Here is a 21,977-nt window from a genome sequence, read left to right on the forward strand (position 1 = left end):
CAACATTTGAAATTAACACTTAATCACTTGCTTCCGAAACAATCTTGTTTACTTGTGAGTTTTTAGAATAGCTTTAGAAATTGGCTACAGACCCAGGGAAACTCAACCAAGACAACACATAGTTGCCTGAGAATTAGGGGCTATTTTCAGTGATATTAAGCATGACCCAAAAAATATCAACAACCAAGTATATAAAGAAGACTAAATAACAAAGGAAAGCTTAAGAAAAAGGTGACTATTATTTAAACAATATTTTAAAAGAGGAAGGAAGATAGCCTGGTAGGTGGTTGAATAAGATTTACTGAGATGTACAGAACTTCTGTAAATTAAAGCAGCTGCTGTTGTTCAGTCACTCAGTCATGTCTGACTCTCTGCAACTCCATGGACTACAGCGTGCCAGGCTCCTCTTTCCTCCACTATTTCCTCAAATTAATGTCCACTGAGTCAGTGATGCCATCCAACCATCTTATCCCTCTGTTGCCCCCTTCTCTGCCCCATGAGGAATGTAGAAAGGCAAACATTTAGACAGATGACCAAAACATGATGTGAAAATTCTTAAGAAGAATGACAGCAATGGAAAACAGGCTTGGAAATTCATCCCACCCCCTACCAAAGAATGGATAAGATACTGACAACTCTTTGCTGTGTGTGAAGATTCCCAGCTGAAACATTAACATCAATCCTTTACTTGTCTTAAAATTTTTCTCCCATTCTAAAATCTGGCTACCTTTTATAAAGTTAACCAACTCTCATCTTCCTCCTGGTGGCTCAGAGGTTAAAGCGTCTGCCTGCAATGCGGGAGGCCTGTGTTCGATCCCTGGGTCGGGAAGTTCCCCTGGAGAAGGAAATGGCAACCCACTCCAGTATTCTTGCCTGGAGAATCCCAAGGACGGAGGAGCCTGGTGGGCCCCAGTTCACGGGGTCGCAAAGAGTCGGACACGACTGAGCGACTTCACTTTCACTTTCATCTTCCTCCTCACTCTTAACAGAGGCTGCAATTCTAAATTCTCTAAGAAGAGAGAGGTCACAGGGCTTTAAAACTACATCTCAACTTTTTAAGTTGAAATGAAACTCACATAACATGCAGTAAGTTTACAATCAGTGGTATTCAGTGCAGTCACATGTTATACAATCACCACCTCTCTCTAGTTTCAAACTTTCCTACCACCCCAGAAAAATACCCCATTAAGTAACCATTCCTCATTCCCCCATGTCAATTTCCTGCCAACCAACTTGCTTTCTGTCTCTGTGGATCTGCCTATTTGGGATATACCATATAGAAGGAATCATACAAATGTGACCTTTTCTGTTTGGCTTCTTTTATTTAGTATAAAGTTTATAGTATTCATCAAAGTTGTAGCATTATCAATACTTTGTTCCTTTTTATAGCTAAATAGAGGCCTGGCAGGCTGCACTCCATGGGGTCAAAAAGAGAGAGACGCGACCGAGCACACACACACACATACCTAAATAATATTCCATAGTACAGATATACCAATTTATTTATCCATTCATCCTACATAGACTCTTGATTCCTTCTTTTCCCACCTGATTACAAATTTTGCTCTATTAATTACATCTACTTTTAACAACTTTTCTTTTGCTTTAGGATCTTACCTCTAAGCCTATAAACATTTAAAGATCTCTCCTTCCCCTGTCATCTAAGCTGCTCAAGAGGAGGCTCCACTTGTCTTTATTTCTTCACTTCCCACTCAGTAACTCACTGGTCCTGGCTCTGCTCTCATTCCACTGACAATGCTCTCCATTAACAGTCAATGATCTTCTAACTGCTAGCTCCACAAGACATTTTTTTCAAAATGCATTTACTTATCTGCATATGACATTGTTGACCACTCCGCACTATTTAAACTCTCCTCTTAGTTTATGACACTTTAGCTTTCCAGATTCTTCTCTTTATATCCAATACATACCTTTCTTTCTCTCCTGCCAACAGAGGCTGGGATTTGCTCCCATCCTACTCTTTTCTCTCCTCATTCTATATCATCACCCTAGGTCATCTCATCCATTTTCATGTTGTATTTACACATGATCCCAAATCAGTATCTGTTACTAACCTTTAACCTCTCCCCAAGCTCCAAGGCCATATATATAACTATCTATTAAATATCTCTATCAGGATGTTTCAGAAACTTCAAAACCAACATTCCAAAATATGAACTCATATTTAACATTCCTAAATGAATTTATATTTAGGAACATACCAAGTACCAATCAAGAGTATCTCTGACTCTTTCCATTTCCTTACCCTAGCTACACCCTTTCACCTTATTATATAAAGCATTTACAGCATCTGCTCAGCTAACAAGAGGTCTACTTTCCTAGAAACACTTAATTCTGATCTAAAGGTCATAATGATACAGCCCTAGTGCTCACGTTTGTTGACCCTAACCTCAACTTACTGAGCTAAGGGTTTTTGCCTTACTTAACCTTGGCCAATCAATCTGAACCTTGGGCCAACAAATCCCAATCTAGCCTGGTTTTTTAAATGGAGGAGATACAGTAACCATGACAGGGCCAACTTTTATCATATACACTAAACAGGAGAGAGTTGCTAAGGAGAGAGAGAAGAATAGAGAAGACACAGGAGAGAAAAAAGATGGGGAAAGAAGGGCTTCCAGGACTTCTGACAATATTTCCTAATTCTAACTGCATTCTTGAGGACCGTCTGCATTCTTGTCCCTGAATTCTATATCTCTGTACCTTCACCAAAAGTTTCAATGTGTATACTGAAAGTCCTTACTAATTCAACTCCCCTACTATCTATCTTTATTGGCATCTATTATGTAATCTTTTAAAATCAGTTCCTACTACATCATGTACCCCAAAGAATATCCTTCAATAGTTCCCCTCTGTCTCAGCATGGCATACAATGCCCTCTACAAGCATCCCTGCCCCTTTCTCTAACCACTCCTCCCCACAGTCTAAGCTCCAGCAATTTCAAATTCCTCCTAGGTTTCAGAACAAATCATGTCTTTTTCTTTTTTTGCACATGAAGTTAATTAATGATAACATTTTGAAGCCAACCATTTTGATCCAGTATTTAAATAACAAGCTGTTTAATATTAAAGCAGAAGCTACTGTCACAATGCTGCAAAAATATAGCTTTACCCATAAACCTTTCACACAATTATACATTAAATGCTATTTTTATTTAAGCAAGGCACCCCTATTTGTTCTAAAATATGAGATGTGCTCTCCACTGAAGTAGCAAATGAGGAGACTGAGGTTTTTTTCCTATCTAGAGCTGGTTTAAATTCACGTGAACCCACTGATGTCCTTACCAGTCATGGCAGTTATGACAAATAATGTCAATTTTAACTGCACATTTTTATATATGCTATTTTCTTTTCCTAAAATGTTTTTTACTCCCCCACCTGCCTGATGATTTCTAGTTCATCCTCCTACTCTCTCACTCCAAGTGTCATTTCCTCTAGAAAAAGATTACACTGATCCCACTGAGGTAACCACTTCTTTGGTTCTTCTATTAATGAACATTTCACACTAAAATGAAACTCTTTACATGTGTCTCTCTCTCTCTCTCTTTCTATAACTAATGTTAGTTTCTTGAGTGCAAAACTCTATCTTATCCTTGTTTTTTGTGAATATATTTATATCAAATTTTTATCTTTCTTTACCTCAAAAAAATGAGGGCAGAAATATAAACACCATAAATATGATTATATCTGGAATAGCACTTTAGACTTAAGGGGTCTTAAGCACATGCTTAATGCTGATACCACTACAAATGAACACTCTCCACAAGGAGATACATACAATATTCAAAACAAATGACAGCTGCAGGAAGGTCATGAAAGTTTTGATTCAAGATGTATACCTCCAACAAAATCTTTCATGACCCTTTACCTGTGTATTCTGGATAACAGATAGTTAATGAACTCCTCTTTATTTTTTCCTCAAAAAGATCTTTCTTGTTGAGAAACAGAATGATCGAAGTGTCTGTAAACCATTTGTTGTTACAAATGCTGTCAAAGAGTTTCATGCTTTCATGCATTCGGTTCTGAGAAAGAAACAAAGGATGATATAGGTCAGTAGCAAAAAGTAAAAGTAGATTAACTATTAATGAAAAACAGACCAGAAAGGGTTTATTTCTTTTCTTTCCTTTGACTGTGCTACGCAGCATGCAGGATCTTAGTTCCTCGACCAGGGCTTGAACCCATGCCTCCTGCGGTGGGAGTGTGGCGTCGTCCTAGCCACTGGACCACAAGAGAAGTCTCAGACCACAAAGTCTTAAAACCACTGATGCGCAATCATGGAAACTAGTCAGATACTGATAATACAAAAGCTGAGTCAGTCCTTATTTTTATAATTCTTGAAGCTTGGGAAGTGGGAATAGGGACTAGCTAATAAGAGACCTAATCCTGTCCATATACTCAGTGTGCTGTCATATCTCCTTATGGTTAATAGGGTATAAATCAATAATTTGAAAATTTAATCTCACTGACAAGGAGAAAAATTAAGACTATTAGGTTCTGGTTCAATAAGTAAATGGATGCACAAAGTCTTCCTAAGAGTTATTTTCCATTTCCTGCTTGCATTAGACAGGTCTTTTATTTACCAGAAGCTCCAACATACCATCTCCTCATCTTCAGCCAGAACAAGGTCATAATCACTGAGGGCCACACAGAAGATAATTGCTGTCACTCCCTCAAAACAGTGAATCCACTTTTTTCGTTCTGATCTTTGGCCACCTACATCAAACATCCTGAACAAGGGGAAAGAATGCACAATTTTAGCAAGGTCACACACACACACACACACATTTCTAAACTGAAATGGTTAGGGAAGTTCCCACTATTGCATTTTCAAAACCCCATTTATAATAAAAAAAAGACAAACAAGAAGCAAATAAAAATTATCTGTAGTTAAATGTAAGAGAACAATATGAGAAAATAAAGTTGAAGAACAATCAAGATTCTCATTTTAGAGAAACAGTTGAGCCTCCTCTCTATCAAAGCTTGTGCCAGACGTGCCAAAAGTCAGCAGAGTGAGCAGTGAAACAGATTAAAGGAAGGAGGGGAAAAAGACAGGAAAAATGAAAAGCTGAACAATACTGAACAATCTGAGATAGTAAAAATAATAACTAACATTTGCCAGACACTACCCTAAACATCTTTAAGTACATTAACTCATTTAACCCTCCTAACACTCCTGCCAGTACTATTATTATCCCCTTTTACAGATGAAGAAACTGAGGTGCAGATATGTTCATTTGCCCAAGGGAACACTACTAACAAATGGGGACTGGAGCTCTAATTCCTGTACCCAAGCTGGTACTCACACCACCACTCCACCTCTCAAAACGATTTCTCTCTTTAGTTAAACAGATAAAAAAGAAACAGAACGATGAAAAAACATAAATCCTCAACTTGCATCCTGCTTCCATAATTCTACTGATTCAAAATTTTGTTCTCCTTACATTTTCTTTCTTTAAATCAAGTTATAACTGAGATATGTTTTTCTTACTTTAAAGAAAATATTTTCGAGATTAACTGCAGAAAAAAGTAAATTATATTTTGTGGTAGAACTCTAAGAACCCAGTATCTAAACACAAAACCAGTATTTTCCAACTTCAAGTCTCATTCGACCTAATGAATAATAGCAAAGCCTCAAAACCATTCACACACCTTATGTTTCACTTCTGATTAGTTTTACTCCACTAATCCCTTCCAGGAGACTTAACTTGATATTCTGAGTAAACTGCTGAACTTCTGTCAGCAGTGTCCTCTTTTGCCACCTACGGTAAAAGAAGGACCTGCACCGCTTTGTTTTTTAACTGGTACTAGGGTCTGAGGAGGTATGTATACAAATGGTTAGCTACTCTTAAGTTATATGTTTGAATGACAATGATAAAATGTTTTAAGGTTAAACTCTGCCAAGCTGGTTCAGTGTGTCAGATCTACAGGGACTAGGTGTCTATTTCAAGAGAATATTTCCTATAGCGACTGAGAGAAATTTAAGACATAGTTGAATAATTTTTCAGTGTATGTTTTAAAAAGACAGTCATCTCATCTCTTCATGACCCAACTTCAACTTCTGGCTGATCTTAACACAGTTTTTTGAAACTTTAGTCCTGACCCCTGAAATGAGGCAATCACAAGTTGGCGCTAATACAACTTCTAAAACTTGTAAGTTTTAGAAAAGTTAACATCACACATTTCACCATGGACCTTCCAAGGGCAGACACACACTGGTACACCAATAATTTCAGTATGCTCTACCATTTCTTTCTATGAAATCCATAAAACTGGTAGAACACTGTGAAGTTCCCAAAGTGGGCTTTTCACATATATTAACATTTACAGTATCATTCACTAACATCAACATTTTATAAACATTACCTCATAACTGAGAGGCAAGTAAGCAATTACAGAATGCCTTGCATATAGCAGATGCTCAATAAATGTTTGAATAAATGGATAGTGGTTTTTGCCTAGAGAGAAGAGGAAAAGGAAGAAGTGATAGTACTTCATAACAAGATATCTACATGCCAACAATAAAGTGTGTGCAGAACCTTAATTAGATCAGGCTATTAATCCTGACATAAAGAGACCAATAGGATTTACCTAACTAAAGATCAACTATGACATCGACAAGTTTCCCACACTAAATAAGTAAAGGTCATGACATATAAATGGATTACTAATCTTACAGCATACATCATCTCATTTTTACAGTTTCATGACTTATAATCCATGGAGACTCTGCTATTCTTGTTAATAAATTCATCAATACTATGAAAAGCAGCTCTTCTACTCTAAAAATATTCAGCTGAACTGCTATTTTCCATCAGGTTTCAAATCCATTTTGGTGTATTAAGACTTCGAGACCTCAACTAGTGTCTAGTAAAAGCTAAACTCTGTATGGATTTTGCATACTGTTCTGCATACAGAATTCTATGAAGCAATTTTTTTCAGAGAAAAGAAAATTGAGAGAATCTGAGCTAGAAGTTACATTTGCATGCAATAATGCTGAATGTCACATTCTACATATAAGCATAACGAAGTAGCTAAAAAGGACATCATATATTGAAGAGGGAAAGTTTACTCCTAAGCTCAAAGGTCACAAAAGCAGAAAACAGGAACCAAAAAGACAGGTCTATTATTAACACAGAGACAAGCTGAAGCCTATTCTAGAACTACTAATGCTGATGAGAAAATCCCCTGTATTAGAATACCAGAGTTTTCTCTCTCTAAAACAGTAATTGTTTATAAATCATCTTACTTCTGCAAATTAACTCTACCCCTAGGTCAATATTCCACTCTGTACATAGTATTAAGAATTAAGCTGTGCATTATACTGTGCACTAATCAGTCAAAGGCCATGACAATATTAGCTTCATTCCATTAAACTTAAAGAGAAGTGAGATCCAGTAAGAAACGGTTGACACTGGTGAGAAAAGCATTTCTATTTTAATATCAAAATGCCAGAACAAAGCCACGTAAACTAAACCAAAACACTACTTTCTATCCTTTTAGTATTGTTGCTACCCTTCTAAACAACAAACATTCAATACCTGTTTTGGTGACTCCAATAAAAAAGCAGCTGAAAAGAATAAAATTAAAGATAAAATAAATTGGTAACCACATGATTACTTTTATTGATACGTAAGTTCTAATTTAATTTTGAATTCAAATTGCTCCAAATAGAAAAAATATTTGACGATATTTGGAGAAAGAAGAAACACTTGGACCCATTCACTTAAAAGCGCCAAATACTAGCAGATGAATATAATTATAAATTTCTGAATCAAAGAAAGTTGCCTAGATAAATTATACCCTGATTAACAGAAACTAACTAAAGGAAAGATATTTGTGTTTGGCATATCTAGAAAAAGGCTAGTGACTTACTTGAAGTATAGGTCTTTGAAAGTGAAATGTGTTTCCACAATGCCTGTGGTCTTCACTCTCGTCCGCAAAACATCTTGCTGAGTTGGAATGTAGTTGGTTTGGGATATTCTATCCAAATCATTTAGGTAACTAAGTAAGTAAAATACACATTTATTTTTACCTAATGAAGCCAACCATGTGCAGAGCAAGTCAACAGACTAAACTAGTTCCTTGCTGAAAGCAGAATCTGTACCTGTCACTAAAGTGGCAGAACAAGTCAGACCTTCAGTATCTTAGAAATGATAATGAGGAAAAAAAAAGGGGCATCTAGCACAGGACAATTGAAGTAGATTCTTTATACACTACACAAAAGTGTTATTAATTCTACCAAAATTTAACTGTGAAAGCCAATTAAAAAACATGAAAACACTATTCTTAATAAAGACTCCTGAAATTCGAGACTAAATCAACTGTGCACTGCACAGTATAAAAATCCAACCAAACAAAAGCCCTCAGACAGTTAAATTAACGGGTCATTTGTCTGTTTAAACATTTGCCAGGGCATTAGAAATGCTGTTTGAATTATTAAAATTAAAAAGAACTACTAAGCTCAGTAAGAATGAGTATTTATTTCCTCCTGTTTTCATTCATGAAACAGAAAAGTTAAAAGATTTCTTTTTAATCTAAGCCAAAAACAAATAAATACCTCCAAAGAAACTTCACTTGTTCAGTGAAATAATTTAAAAACTTCTTCAAAGCTAAATTAAATTCTGCACAATTTCAGGTCCCCCCCCCAATCTTTTTTTAAAGAACAGCTGATATCATAGTAAGTGAATTATTAATGACCCTCTATACAACTTGGTAGGAAATGGCAACCAACTGCAGTATTCTTGCCTGGAAAATTCCATGGATAGAGGAGCCTAGCAGGATATAGTCCATGGGGCTGCAAAGAATCAGATACGACTCAGCATGCACACACACACAAAGCTAAGTGCCATCATTAATGTTAGGGAATCAGTCAAAATTAGATCAACAATTATGAAAAAAAAAAACACTCTATAAATCATGTGTCTTCAGGTATAGTTAGAGGATTCAGAGCTTACTGAATGCATGTTTTAAAAATTACAATCTAGCTTTGATGACTACAGAGAAAATTATAGAATCCTGACAGGAGGAGAAGGGGACGACAGAGGATGAGATGGCTGGATGGCATCACTGACTCGATGGACATGAGTTTGGGTAAACTCTGGGAGTTGGTGATGGACAGGGAAGCCTGGCATGCTGCGATTCATGGGGTCACAAAGAGTCGGACACAACTGAGCGACTGAACTGAACTGACATGTTTCTAAAGTCAAGTTTTCATTTAAAAAATGTTTCTCAAATATCATTTAATTTCTTCTTATAACAATTTAAGCTAGAATGATAGGAAAAGTAGGGGAATATAATATTGGAAAAAATACCTTAATGCTTAGAAATGCCTTCATTTAGTACAGAGATGAATACAGGTTAACAAAAGCACACCAAGACCCCAAAACAACATTAAGAAAAACCCCACACATTCTGAATATAGGTCTTATAAACACATTGTAAAAGAAGCAAAATAGGACAACATGTAATAGCTTAAGAGAACTATTAATTACAAATTTTCTAAAACTATGTAACACTCCAGAGAATTTTCTTAACAAACAGATGCTTCAACTTTGTCCCAAGACTCAACATTCTCCTTCTATACAAAGGTTATTATTGTGATCTAGACAAAAGATTTTTAAGTGGTAACTGCTAAGTTGCTTCAGTCGTGTCCGACTCTGTGCGACCCCACAGACGGCAGCCCACCAGGCTCCACCGTCCCTGGGATTCTCCAAGCAAGAACACTGGAGTGGGTTGCCATTTCCTTCTCCAATGCATGAAAGTGAAAGTGAAGTGACTGAGTCATGTCCAACTCTCAGCGACCCCATGGACTGCAGCCTACCAGGCTCCTCCGTCCATGGGATTTTCCAGGCAAGAGTACTGGAGTGGGTGCCATTAGAGAAATCCATAGTGCAGCCCAGCCACAGAGAATTGTGTGCATAAAAGGGATATCACAATTTTAACTTCTCTTGTTAGCTGGCAATCAATGTAAAGCCCTTATGCAGAGAGAACTTACTGAGTAGAAAGAAATTCAGGACTCAGCTGCAATTGATTTCTCTCCTCTCACTTATTTACTATAAATGACCACAGAGCTACTCTAATGATGCCAAGTCTCCCATTTACATTCCAAGAGGAAATATTTTTCTCCAAGCCACATAAAATGACCAATGGCTCTATAACCCTAAACTGATACAATTTTTATAAATATATCCTACAGAATTCTAAGGGTGTCTGTTCCTAAAATATTCCCTTAAGAATAGGCACTGAACTTTCGATAGGGTCACCAAGATACTTTCTGTTTTAGTTTCACAAGGAAAAATTACTTACTATGAAGCAGAATCATTGAGCTGATATTCCCTGGATCTGCTGAAGCAAGCTTGCACCCCACCATCTCGCCATAACCGTTTAATCACTCCTGCTAATTCTGGAGTCATGACTCCTTCTTCGGCACTGCCAGCTAAAACAAACAATTGCCGGGCATCGTCCTGAGGAAAGCATTTAAGGGAGAGAGACAGATGATTCTCCATTTCTTGAAGACTTAATAAGTGTCTCGTTAACACACACAGGCAAATGGTACCACACATAATACATGGTAACTACTTCTAAAAAGAGACATGAAAGAGACCTTTCTTGGCAGTGTAGTTTGAGAGAATTTACAACGAAGCCTGTCTCCTCCCTTCTCACCCCACTACAGTCAGAAGTGCACTCCCACTTCTCACTCCACCATTCCCTGAAAAGATCTCTCCTGACTGTCCTACAAATCTCCATGCCGGTCACTCGTGATTTCTTTGACAGAAAAAACTGGTCTGAGAGACAGGCACATGGAATACATCCCCATTCTGTTAAAGGAAGCCTACAATAAAAACAGAAATGAAAAGACTAGCAGATAAGAGGTAAAGTCTAAACACATCAAAGGGAGTAAAACATTAATCAAGTTTAAGGCAACACTGTTCTCTTTCCCCCCCTAAATCTCAGACAGAGAACAAGAAGAAGAGACTGAAGCATTTACGGAGTCTGGACATCTAGGGGAGGAAATAAATCCCTAAGGGAAAAATTCAGAGTCTCCAGGTTTCCCCGAAGTATAATAATCTTCTAAATAAGAAAGAGGATGAAAGGTAGAAGAAGAAAAAGAAAGTACCATAAAGAGATTTGATCAAAACTTCCTGCGTCACAGGCACAGCTTTCTAAGTGGTTATACTTTTAAAACCTAAGACATGTGAGAGATAAAGAGGACAGAAAGGGCTGTGAGAATTGTGACTGCTTTGTTCTAACCAGCCCTGCTTGTCAGATACTTTAAAAATAAACACAGATCTCATGGGATGATTTCCCTGCCTTGAATCTAATTATTTATCTGTCTCAGGAGATTTTTAATTCACTATAAGAATGCAACTGCTAAACAAATTCCTAAAGAAGTAGTAAAGGGGGAAGGGGAGCAATCAACTATATTACAAGCAGTCAGGTAATACTCTTCTTTTTCGATTCTTTCCAGTATTTTTCCCAGTAATATTTGAGACCCATCCCTCTCTAAAAAACTTTATCTAATATCTATATTCCCCTCCTCTATTTTCAGATATAATAATTTTATAAAAAAGGAATGAATGAGAAAAGCTCAAAAATTACACGAACTGGCAATGTAGTCAACAGCGGGCATGTCCTTCTACGTATACGGTATAAACCCATGGAGTGTAGCCTACCAGGCTCCTCTGTCCATGGGATTTCTCAGGCAAGAATACTGGAGTGGGTTGCCATTTCCTTCTCCAGGGGATCTTCCTGACCCAAGGATCAAACCTGGTCTCCTGCACTGCAGGCAGATGCTTTACTATCTGAGCCACCAAGGAAGTTATATATGGTAGATTGCCTTATTTAACATTTAAAGATTTTATAGGGACGTCCCTGGTGGCTCAGTGATAAAGAATCTGCCTGCTAATGCAGGAGACACAGGTTTGATTCCTAATCCAGGAAGACCTCACATGCTGCCAGAGCAACAGCCCTTATGCTACAACTACTGAAGCCCACACGCCCTAGAGGCCGTGCACCACAACAGAAGCCACGGCAATGAGAAGCCCGTGCACCACAACTAGAGAGTACCCCCTCACTCACAGCAACCAGAGAAATGCCTACGCAGCAACGAAGACCCCAGCACAGCCAGAGATAAAACTAAATTTTTTTTAATTAAAAAAAAGTTTAAAAAAATAAAGACTTTACAGTCCCTTGGTTCTGAAATTTGACCTATACTCATGCAAGTATTCAAAAACCTCAATAAGTATTAGCTTTTTTAAATACCATGATTCTAATTTTAGAGACTTTAAAACAGAGATACTGATACATATTTTTGCTGTCTTGACTTTTGTTAAGTTTCAGGAGGAAACATCTTTCCCTTAACCCCTTCCTGAGACCTACTCCTCCCTGTCCACAATAAACCCTTTTTTATAGCTCCATAAAGAGGTCCCTCTTTTCAGTGATCATCATACCTCCACCTATAAAGCAAATATGAAAAAGCAACCTATCCCACACCAGTTCTATGCTTTTCCATTCACTCTCCTACCAACTACAAAAAATTAGCAAAAGATAAGTGAGGAGCTATAAATATAAATCCTTACATATGAAAGAAAAAAAAAGGGAAACTTCAAAAAATTATATAGGGTTGTAGATTATGATGAGTAGATGCTGGAGGGCTAGGTGATTCAGCAGGCATGAGAGGAATTAACAATGTCAACTGCTTCTGGTGCCACAGGAGTGTCAGGACCTGGAGATTAATGGTACTGATTTGATCAAGAAAGAAATGAAAGAAAGAGGGATAGTATGGTGTGAATGTTTGTATCCCCCTCAAATTTCTATCCAAGAAGGCAATGGCACCCCACTCTAGTACTCTTGCCTGGAAAATCCCATGGATGGAGAAGCCTAGTGGGCAGCAGTCCATGGGGTCGCTAAGAGTCAGACACAACTGAGCGACTTCACTTTCACTTTTCACTTTCATGCACTGGAGAAGGAAATGGCAAGCCACTCCAGTGTTCTTGCCTGGAGAATCCCAGGGACAGGGGAGCCTGGTGGGCTGCCATCTATGGGGTCGCACAGAGTCGGACACGACTGAAGCGACTTAGCAGCAGCAGCAGCAAATTTCTATGTTGAAATCCTAGTCCAAGTGATAGTTTCAGGAGGTAGGCCCCCTGGGAGATGCTTAGGTCATCAGCGTGGTGCCCTCACAAATGGGTGAATGCCCTTATAAAAGAGACTCGAGAGATCCCCTCCCCTCCTGCCTAGTGAAGACACAGCAAGAAGTCTGCAACCTGGAAGAGAGCTCTAACCAGACCATGCTGGCACGCAGCTCCCAGGCTTCCAGCCTTCAGAAGTATGAGGAATACATTTCAGTTATTTATAAGCTACTGAATCTGTGGCATTTTATTACAGCAGCCTGAACATTCTAAGACAGAATGTCAACTGCATCTGGTGACAAAGGAATGATGGGACCCAAAGATTAATAACAACTAATCTGACAGAGGAAAGAAAGGAAGGGAGAAGGAATGGCCAGGATAGAAAGGAGGTCAGACAGAGAGTGAGAAATAAAAACGGAGGAAACTAAGTAAGTAAGTAAACAACTGAGACGGAGAAAAAGCCAACAAAGAGAGGGAAGAGAGTAGTATTACTAACCAGTTACTGGATACAGCAAATATGATAGAGAAACAGAGTTGGGTGATAAGAAGGAATGAGAAAAGAGAGGAAGAAAGTAAGAAAACGAGAAAGAACTGGTAGATGGTGTGGGGAAGAAGGAAGAAGACAGGCTGGTGAGAGAAAGGATAGAAAGGAATAAGACAAAAATAAAGACTTCATTTATTCTTGTCTCAGCTACCACATTTTTCCTGCTCAGAGGGTTAGAAAAACAGTCTCTAATTTCTGTGATATGGAATTTCTACAAAAATGTCAGTCATGCCCCACACATTCCTCTTCACTTTTTCTTTTGCTCTCTTCTCTCTAATCATTTATAATCATTATTACAGCTTCCCTTCCTTCATGACACCTCTAGACTTCCTAGTCTAACATCAATTATAACCATCCTTTTACTATGATTCCCTCCAATACTTTTCCCACTTATTTACTGAATATTAATTTGCATTTGAAAGGTTGACACTTGCTTAGAAGAGTTCCTAAGCTACTTTACAGACATAGAGGCTTTGCCTTTCCAGGCAGTCTCCCGAAGTCACTTCCTTTTATTGACCATAGCACCTAAGTATGCCAATGAACACAGCTGATGACTCCCTTAGTTCTAGGAAAGCGTTCTGTACATTCCTAGCCTTTTCTTGGAATTTAGCTAATGATGATATAAAAAATCCTGCACCTTCATTTTGGTGCATTTTGGCCCTCTCCCCACTGTATCAAATATCTTAATTTACAAACTACACTTTCAGGGCCCAATAAGTATTACAATCAATCAACACAACTTCTGAATATCTGACATTTCAAAAATTATACTAGGACATGGTAAAACTCAATTCTATAGCCTACAGTACAGTGTAGTATAAGGATACAGTATTCTTGAATACTGGAAAATCACCTCTAAAATTGAGACTTAGTGTTCACGTCCTTATCAAGTTTATCCCAGAGACTGATATTTGTTTTAATCTCTACACCTCAGAAAGCGGAGCTACTTGCCATGACAACCTCTTTTAGACCATTTTATCATTCACTACTACAAAAGTCAACAGCGCTGTAAAAGCAGCAAGTAAATAAAACAGTTGCCACAGAAACCTACAGTATATCCACAGAATCCCATTTCCTAGATGTATATTTGTGGCAGTAATCAAGTATCTCTTAAAGTAGACTGTTAACACATCTCAAATGAGCAGACAGTAGTTTGCTACATCTTGTCACTTACATTTATTTCCCTAAAACATGAAGCAGATTTTGCTCAACTGCATCTACTGAAAAAGAGCAAGTAAAGAGGAAATGAGAAACACTTACTGCTCTGGCTGCTTCCCCAAAGTCAATCTTTAGCCGTCCCATGGCCCTTATGATTGCGATGATGGACTGTATAGTATTGCTGTAGACAACTACTTTATACTGTTTACATTCTTCCTCTGAATAGCCATCTTCATGAATGATTCTTTAAAAAAAAGAAAACCACAAATCATTACCACGGAACTAAAATGAAAGACACTATGGACTTTCACGCATTTTGAGGAAATGTATTGAACACTTTTACAAAAGACCATGTTCCAACTTACTTCATCTGTTTCACAATAGTGCTTTTGCCAGATTCTCCAGCACCTGAAAGAAAAGAAAATCAGACTTTCAATTCATCCGTAATCCAGCTCAAAAGCATGATGTCAACATGAGTGATAATTCTAGATTAACAGAAACCACAAGTCCCAGGGAAAACTTTGATGATGTTTTTCTATCAGGAAAAACTACAAAGCTTCTCCATTAGAGATTTCACACACACACACACACACATATATATATATATTTTTTTTACTTTCTTCAGCAACCAAATATAATTCATTGAAAGTGTCCCAGTGTCATCTTGATATAACTTGTGTAAAGCAGGCACTCTAAAGGAGATATGGCAACATAAACACCTCTACAAACTCATCATCTACATGAAACATCATGCATGATACAGATACTGAATACAGGCAAAAAGGAAATGATTATTTTTTGGCTTATTCACTTCCACTAATTCCTCTCTCTATATCAATGAATCTGAGAAGACTCGTCCATCTTAACAAATCCAACGGTCAATTCTTAGCCATAACTAAAGAGTTCAAAACAGAAGCAGAGGGGGCATTGTCTCTACCACCTTTCCTCTGCATATTCCCTCAAAATCACATTTCCCTCCTCAGCCACCTAGAATCACTTTCATAACCTCAGATGGGTCCCCAAACTCCTTGACATTCCACCTGCACTTCCCTAGTGAACTCTCTCGTACTTCCCAAGATGCCTATCTAACACCACCTCCTCTCTCTCAAACTTTACAAACCCCTTCCCACTCTGACTCTCAGCTAATGATTCCGCCTCCTTCTTATGGGAAAAAGTAAAGCATTCTGAAAAAATTATCTCATTTTCCATGACCAAACCCTTCAATCTATCTCAGTTCAGTTCAGTCCAGTTGCTCAGTCATGTCCAGCTCCTTGCGACCCCATGGACTGCAGCATTCCAGGCTTCCCTCTACCAACTCCCGGAGCCTACTCAAACTCATGTCCGTCGCATCGGTAATGCCATCCCAACACCTCATCCTCTGTCATCCCCTTCTCCTCCTGCCTTCAATCTTTCCCAGCACCAGGGTTTTTTCAAATGAATCAGCTCTTCCCATCAGGTGGCCAAAGTATTGGAGTTTCAGCATCAGTCCTTCCAATGAATATTCAGGACTGATTTCCTTTAGGATGGACTGGTTGGATCTCTTTGCAGTTCAGGGGACTCTCAAGAGTCTTCTTCAACACCACAGTTCAAAAGCGTCAGTTCTTCACTGCTCAGCCTTCTTTGTAGTCCAACTCTCACATCCATACATGACCACTGGAAAAACCATAGCTTTGACTAGACAGACCTCTGTTGGCAAAGTAATGTCTCTGCTTTTTAATATGCTGTCTAGGTTGGTCATAGCTTTTCTTCCAAGGAGAAAGCGCCTTTTAATTTCATGGCTGCACTTACCATCTGCACTGATTTTGGAGCCCCCCAAAATAAAGTCTGCCACTGTTTCCATTGTTTCCCCATCTATTTGCCATGACGTGATGGGACCAGATGCCATGATCTTAGTTTTCTGAATATTGAGTTTTAAGCCAACTTTTTCACTCTCCTCTTTCACTTTCATCAGGAGGCTCTTTAGTTCTTCTTCGCTTTCTGCCATAAGGGTGGTGTCATCTGCCTATCTGAGGTTATTGATATTTCTCCCGGCGGTCCTGATTCCAGCTTGTGCTTCATCCAGCCCAGCATTTCGCATGATGTACTCTGCATATAAGTTAAGTAAGCAGGGTGACAATATACAGCCTTGATGTACTCCTTTCCCAATTGGGAACCAGTCTGTTGTTCCATGTGCAGTTCTAACTGTTGCTTCTTGTCCGGCATACACATTTCTCAGGAGGGAGGTCAGGTGGTCTGGTATTCCCATCTCTTGAAGAATTTTCCAGTTTGTTTTGATCCACACAGCCAGAGGCTTTGGCATAGTCATTAAAGCAAAAGTAGATGTTTTTCTGGAATGCTCTTGCTTTTTCGATGATACGATTTGATGTATGGCAATTTGAACTCTGGTTCCTCTGCCTTTTCTAAATCCAGCTTGAACATCTGGAAGTTCACGGTTCACATACTATTGAAGCCTCCTGGCTTAGAGAATTTTGAGCATTACTTTGCTAGTGTGTGAGATGAGTAAGGTTGTGCGGTAGTTTGAACATTCTTTGGCATTGCCTTTCTATGGGATTGGAATGAAAACTGACCTTTCCCAGTCCTGTGGCCACTGCTGAGTTTTCCAAATTTGTTGGCATATTGAGTGCAGCACTTTCACAGCATCATCTTTTAGGATTCGAAATAGCTCAACTGGAATTCCATCACCTCCACTAGCTTTGTTCGTAGTGATGCTTCCTAAGGCCCACTTGACTTCACATTTCAGGATGTATGTGAAGGATGTCTGGCTCTAGGTGAGTGATCACACCATCGTGGTTATCTGGGTCATGAAGATCTTTTTGTATAGTTCTTCTGTGTATTCTTGCCACCTCCTCTATCTGCACCTCCATTAATCTTCTCTACCTTCATCACTGGATGAACTATCTCTGCCAGTATATCTAAGACTAACCCCTCCAACTTTGCACTTTTCCACCTTATTTTACCTACTCAATGTCTTGGCTGCTACAATTATTCCATGTCACTCAAACAACACTGAGTTTTCTCTACCCACTGGTTCACTCTCATCAGTATACACACTTGCTATATTACCTTCCATCTTATAATCAACACAAACACACCCCATGCATGCATGCGTGTTAAGTCACTTCAGCTGTGTCTCTTAGCGATCCCAAGGACTGTAGTCCACTAGGCTCTTCTGTCCATGGGATTCTCCAGGCAAGAATACTGGAGTGGGTTACCATGCCCTCTTCCAGGGGATCTTTCTCACCCAGGGATCAAACCCATGTCTTCTGCATTGGCAGGCAGGTTCTTTACCACTAGCGCCACCTGGGAAGTCCCTCAAACACACCCCACTTCCTACCTTTTCTTGACTGCACAAATCTTTCTCTAGCTACCACTTCATTTTCTCTCTTCCTCTCACACCCAAAGCCCTCTGAGTTGTCTATATACATATATATATATATACACACACATACATGTTGGCCAAGTTTGTGCCCCTAATTCTCCTTAACCTATTCCAATCAGGCATTTATGCACTACTCAACTGAAACCACTTCTCAGTGTCTTCAGTAACTTCCATCTTAACAAATGCAATGGTCAACTCTCAGTCCTCATCTTACTCAAACCCTCAAAAGCAGAATTTGTCCAAGTTGATGACTCCTCCTGAAATATTTTCTTCACTAGGCAGCTACTAGAACCCACATCCTACTGGTCTGACTCCTACCCCACTCCTTCTCAGCGTCCCCGCTCCTGCCTCTGAATTCTAAAGGTTGTATTGCTTCAGGGCTCCTTCCCTGGATGGTTTCTCTACGTACATTCACTCTCTAGGCCATCGCATCTACTAACCTCACAGTTTTAAACACCATTCATAAATTGGTAATAGTTAACATCCACTGAATACTACATGCTAGACACTGTTCAAACACTCTGCTTGTGTTAACTTATTTAATCCTCACAATAACCCACTGACGTACATATTATTACCATCTCCATTTTTTTATGGAGATGTCAAATTAACTTATCCACCATTACATAGTGAATGCCAAAGTTGAAAACTGCGTTTACACAGGGTGGTTCCAAAGTTTTTGTACACTGCCTCTTTCCTAATGATTCTCAATCTCTAATCTAAATCCTGGCTTCTAACCTTGACTCCAGGGTCATAAATGTAAATCACTTACCTGATAACCTCATATTTCTAGCAGACATCTCACAATGTCCAAAATGAGTTACTGCCTCCCTATCCTTATCCTCACACAAACCTTGCTCTACCATGTCATCTCTTCTCAGTAAATGACATCAGCATTTACCCACCTGCTCAGGCCAAAACTGGTGACATGCAGCTAATATACAGATGGAATGTGGGTGCCAGGACAGATATGTATACTGAATTAGTAGAGCTTAACTTTAAAAATAAATATAAATATACAGTTCTAACAGTTTCTTCTTGCACCACAATGGATGGTCATGAGCATACTGGAAATCACGGACCTAGATTGCTGCAAAAGACTCCCAAATGGTTGAATGCTTCAGATCTCACCTTTCCTATGGTCAGTTTTCCACTCAGTAGCTGGAATGAATTTTGTAAAATGTAAATCAGACCTTACCACAACTCTGTCCCCAAACTCTCCTATAATGTCCAATTACACTCAAAATCAAATTCACGGGCAGTAAGGCCCAATATGCTCCAGCCCCTGCCTGCTCGTTCACCCTCAGTTCCTATTGTTCTACACTTCGTTCTCTGCACTTGTCAGACCAGCTTTCTTGCTTTTCCTCCAGCATACCAAACGGGTTCTCAGTGAGCTAGATCCTGACTCATGATTTTCACATTTACCATTCCTTCTGCCTGGGATAAATTTTTGCAATATCTTCTGCATCCAGGTTTCTACTTCCCTCAAAACAGCCTTCCCTGACTAATCTATCAAAACAGCCCCCACTTGATCACATTCTCTCCCTTTACTCTGTTATTTTTTACAAACTACCAATCACTTCCTCACATTATTTATTTGTTCATTTCCTGTCTTCTCCACAAAATGTAAGCTCCATGAATGTTTGCTCATCCTTGTATTCCCATGGTCTAGAACTGCGCTTGATATAAACTGGTTACATAGGTAAGTAATGTTGAACAGATGAATAACTTTTGTTTTAAAAGCATAATCCTTTATAATCTGTTGTTAATATTTCTCAACTTTATCAACCAAAATTGTTGGTTAAAATAACGTTCAAATCATTTTAAAATTCCAGATATCTACATTTTTACAGAACATTTATATATGGTCTTATCTCTGTTCTTACCACTTAACTGACAATCAGAGGCGACACTAAAATAGTAATAATCAAGTAGCACACAAAGAACTTTCTTACGGTAGTGAAGAAGCCGAAGTTGAATGGTCCTGTGAAGACCTCACCTACGAGATCTTCTAGAACTATCACCCAAAAGAGATATCCTTTTCATTACAGAGGGCTGGAATGCAAAAGTCGGAACTCAAGACATACCTGGAGTAACAGGCAAATTTGGCCTTGGAATACAAAATTAAGCAGGGCAAAGACTAACAGAGTTTTGCCAAGAGAACACACTGGTCATAGCAAACACCCTCTTCCAACAACACAAGAGAAGACTCTACACATGGACATCACCAGGTGGTCAACACCGAAATCAGGTTGATTATATTCTTTATAGCCAAAAATGGAGAAGCAAAACAAGACTGGGAGCTGACTGTGGCTCAGATCATGAACTTCCTATTGCAAAATTCAGACTTAAATAGAAGAAAGTAGAGAAAACCACTAGACCATTCATGTATAACCTAAATCAAATCCCTTTTGATTATACAGTGGAAGTAACAAATAGATTCAAAGGATTAGATCTGATAGAATGCCTGAAGAACTATGGACAGAGGTTCTGACACTGTACAGGAGGCAGTAATCAAAACCATCCCCAAGAAAAAGAAATGCAAAAAGGCAAAATGGTTGTGTGAGGAGTCCTCACAAGTAGCTGTGAAAAGAAGAGAAGCAAAAGGCGAAGGAGAAAAGGAAAGATATACCCATCTAAATGCAGAGTTACAAAGAACAGCAAGGAGAGATGAGAAAGCCTTCCTCGGTGATCAATGCAAAGAAATAGAGGAAAACAATAGAACGGGAAAGACTAGAGATCTCTTCAAGAGTATCAGAGATACCAAGATAACATTTCATGCAAAAATGGGCACAATAAAGGACAGAAATGGTATGGACCTAACAGAAGCAGAAGATATTAAGAAGAGGTGGCAAGAATACACAGAAGAACTATACAAAAAGATCTTCATGACCAGATAACCACGATGGTGTGATCACTCACCTAGAGCCAGACATCCTTCACATACATCCTGAAATGTGAAGTCAAGTGGGCCTTAGGAAGCATCACTACGAACAAAGCTAGTGGAGGTGATGGAATTCCAGTTGAGCTATTTCGAATCCTAAAAGATGATGCTGTGAAAGTGCTGCACTCAATATGCCAACAAATTTGGAAAACTCAGCAGTGGCCACAGGACTGGGAAAGGTCAGTTTTCATTCCAATCCCATAGAAAGGCAATGCCAAAGAATGTTCAAACTACTGCACAACCTTACTCATCTCACACACTAGCAAAGTAATGCTCAAAATTCTCTAAGCCAGGAGGCTTCAATAGTATGTGAACCGTGAACTTCCAGATGTTCAAGCTGGATTTAGAAAAGGCAGAGGAACCAGAGTTCAAATTGCCATACATCAAATCGTATCATCGAAAAAGCAAGAGCATTCCAGAAAAACATCTACTTTTGCTTTAATGACTATGCCAAAGCCTCTGGCTGTGTGGATCAAAACAAACTGGAAAATTCTTCAAGAGATGGGAATACCAGACCACCTGACCTCCCTCCTGAGAAATGTGTATGCCGGACAAGAAGCAACAATTAGAACTGCACATGGAACAACAGACTGGTTCCCAATTGGGAAAGGAGTACATCAAGGCTGTATATTGTCACCCTGCTTACTTAACTTATACGCAGAGTACATCATGCGAAATGCTGGGCTGGATGAAGCACAAGCTGGAATCAGGACCGCCGGGAGAAATATCAATAACCTCAGATAGGCAGATGACACCACCCTTATGGCAGAAAGTGAAGAAGAACTAAAGAGCCTCCTGATGAAAG

At 38.9% G+C, this 21,977-nt stretch overlaps 1 protein-coding gene across 1 annotated transcript in view; it reads right to left on the reverse strand.

Moving 5' to 3' along the window:
- GNAI3 (G protein subunit alpha i3) overlaps positions 1–21,977 on the reverse strand; it is a 46,282-nt gene that overhangs the window by 3,886 nt on the left and 20,419 nt on the right. The window contains exons 2-7 of the mRNA XM_068964739.1: positions 15,215–15,257; positions 14,952–15,093; positions 10,323–10,480; positions 7,890–8,018; positions 4,615–4,744; positions 3,886–4,039 (exon numbers count right to left, since the gene is read on the reverse strand). Coding sequence (XP_068820840.1) covers positions 3,886–4,039; positions 4,615–4,744; positions 7,890–8,018; positions 10,323–10,480; positions 14,952–15,093; positions 15,215–15,257 — 756 coding nt within the window. The remainder of the gene's footprint in view (positions 1–3,885; positions 4,040–4,614; positions 4,745–7,889; positions 8,019–10,322; positions 10,481–14,951; positions 15,094–15,214; positions 15,258–21,977) is intronic.

Source organism: Capricornis sumatraensis, chromosome 2 (assembly GCF_032405125.1).
Source record: "Capricornis sumatraensis isolate serow.1 chromosome 2, serow.2, whole genome shotgun sequence".
Lineage (NCBI taxonomy): Eukaryota > Metazoa > Chordata > Mammalia > Artiodactyla > Bovidae > Capricornis > Capricornis sumatraensis.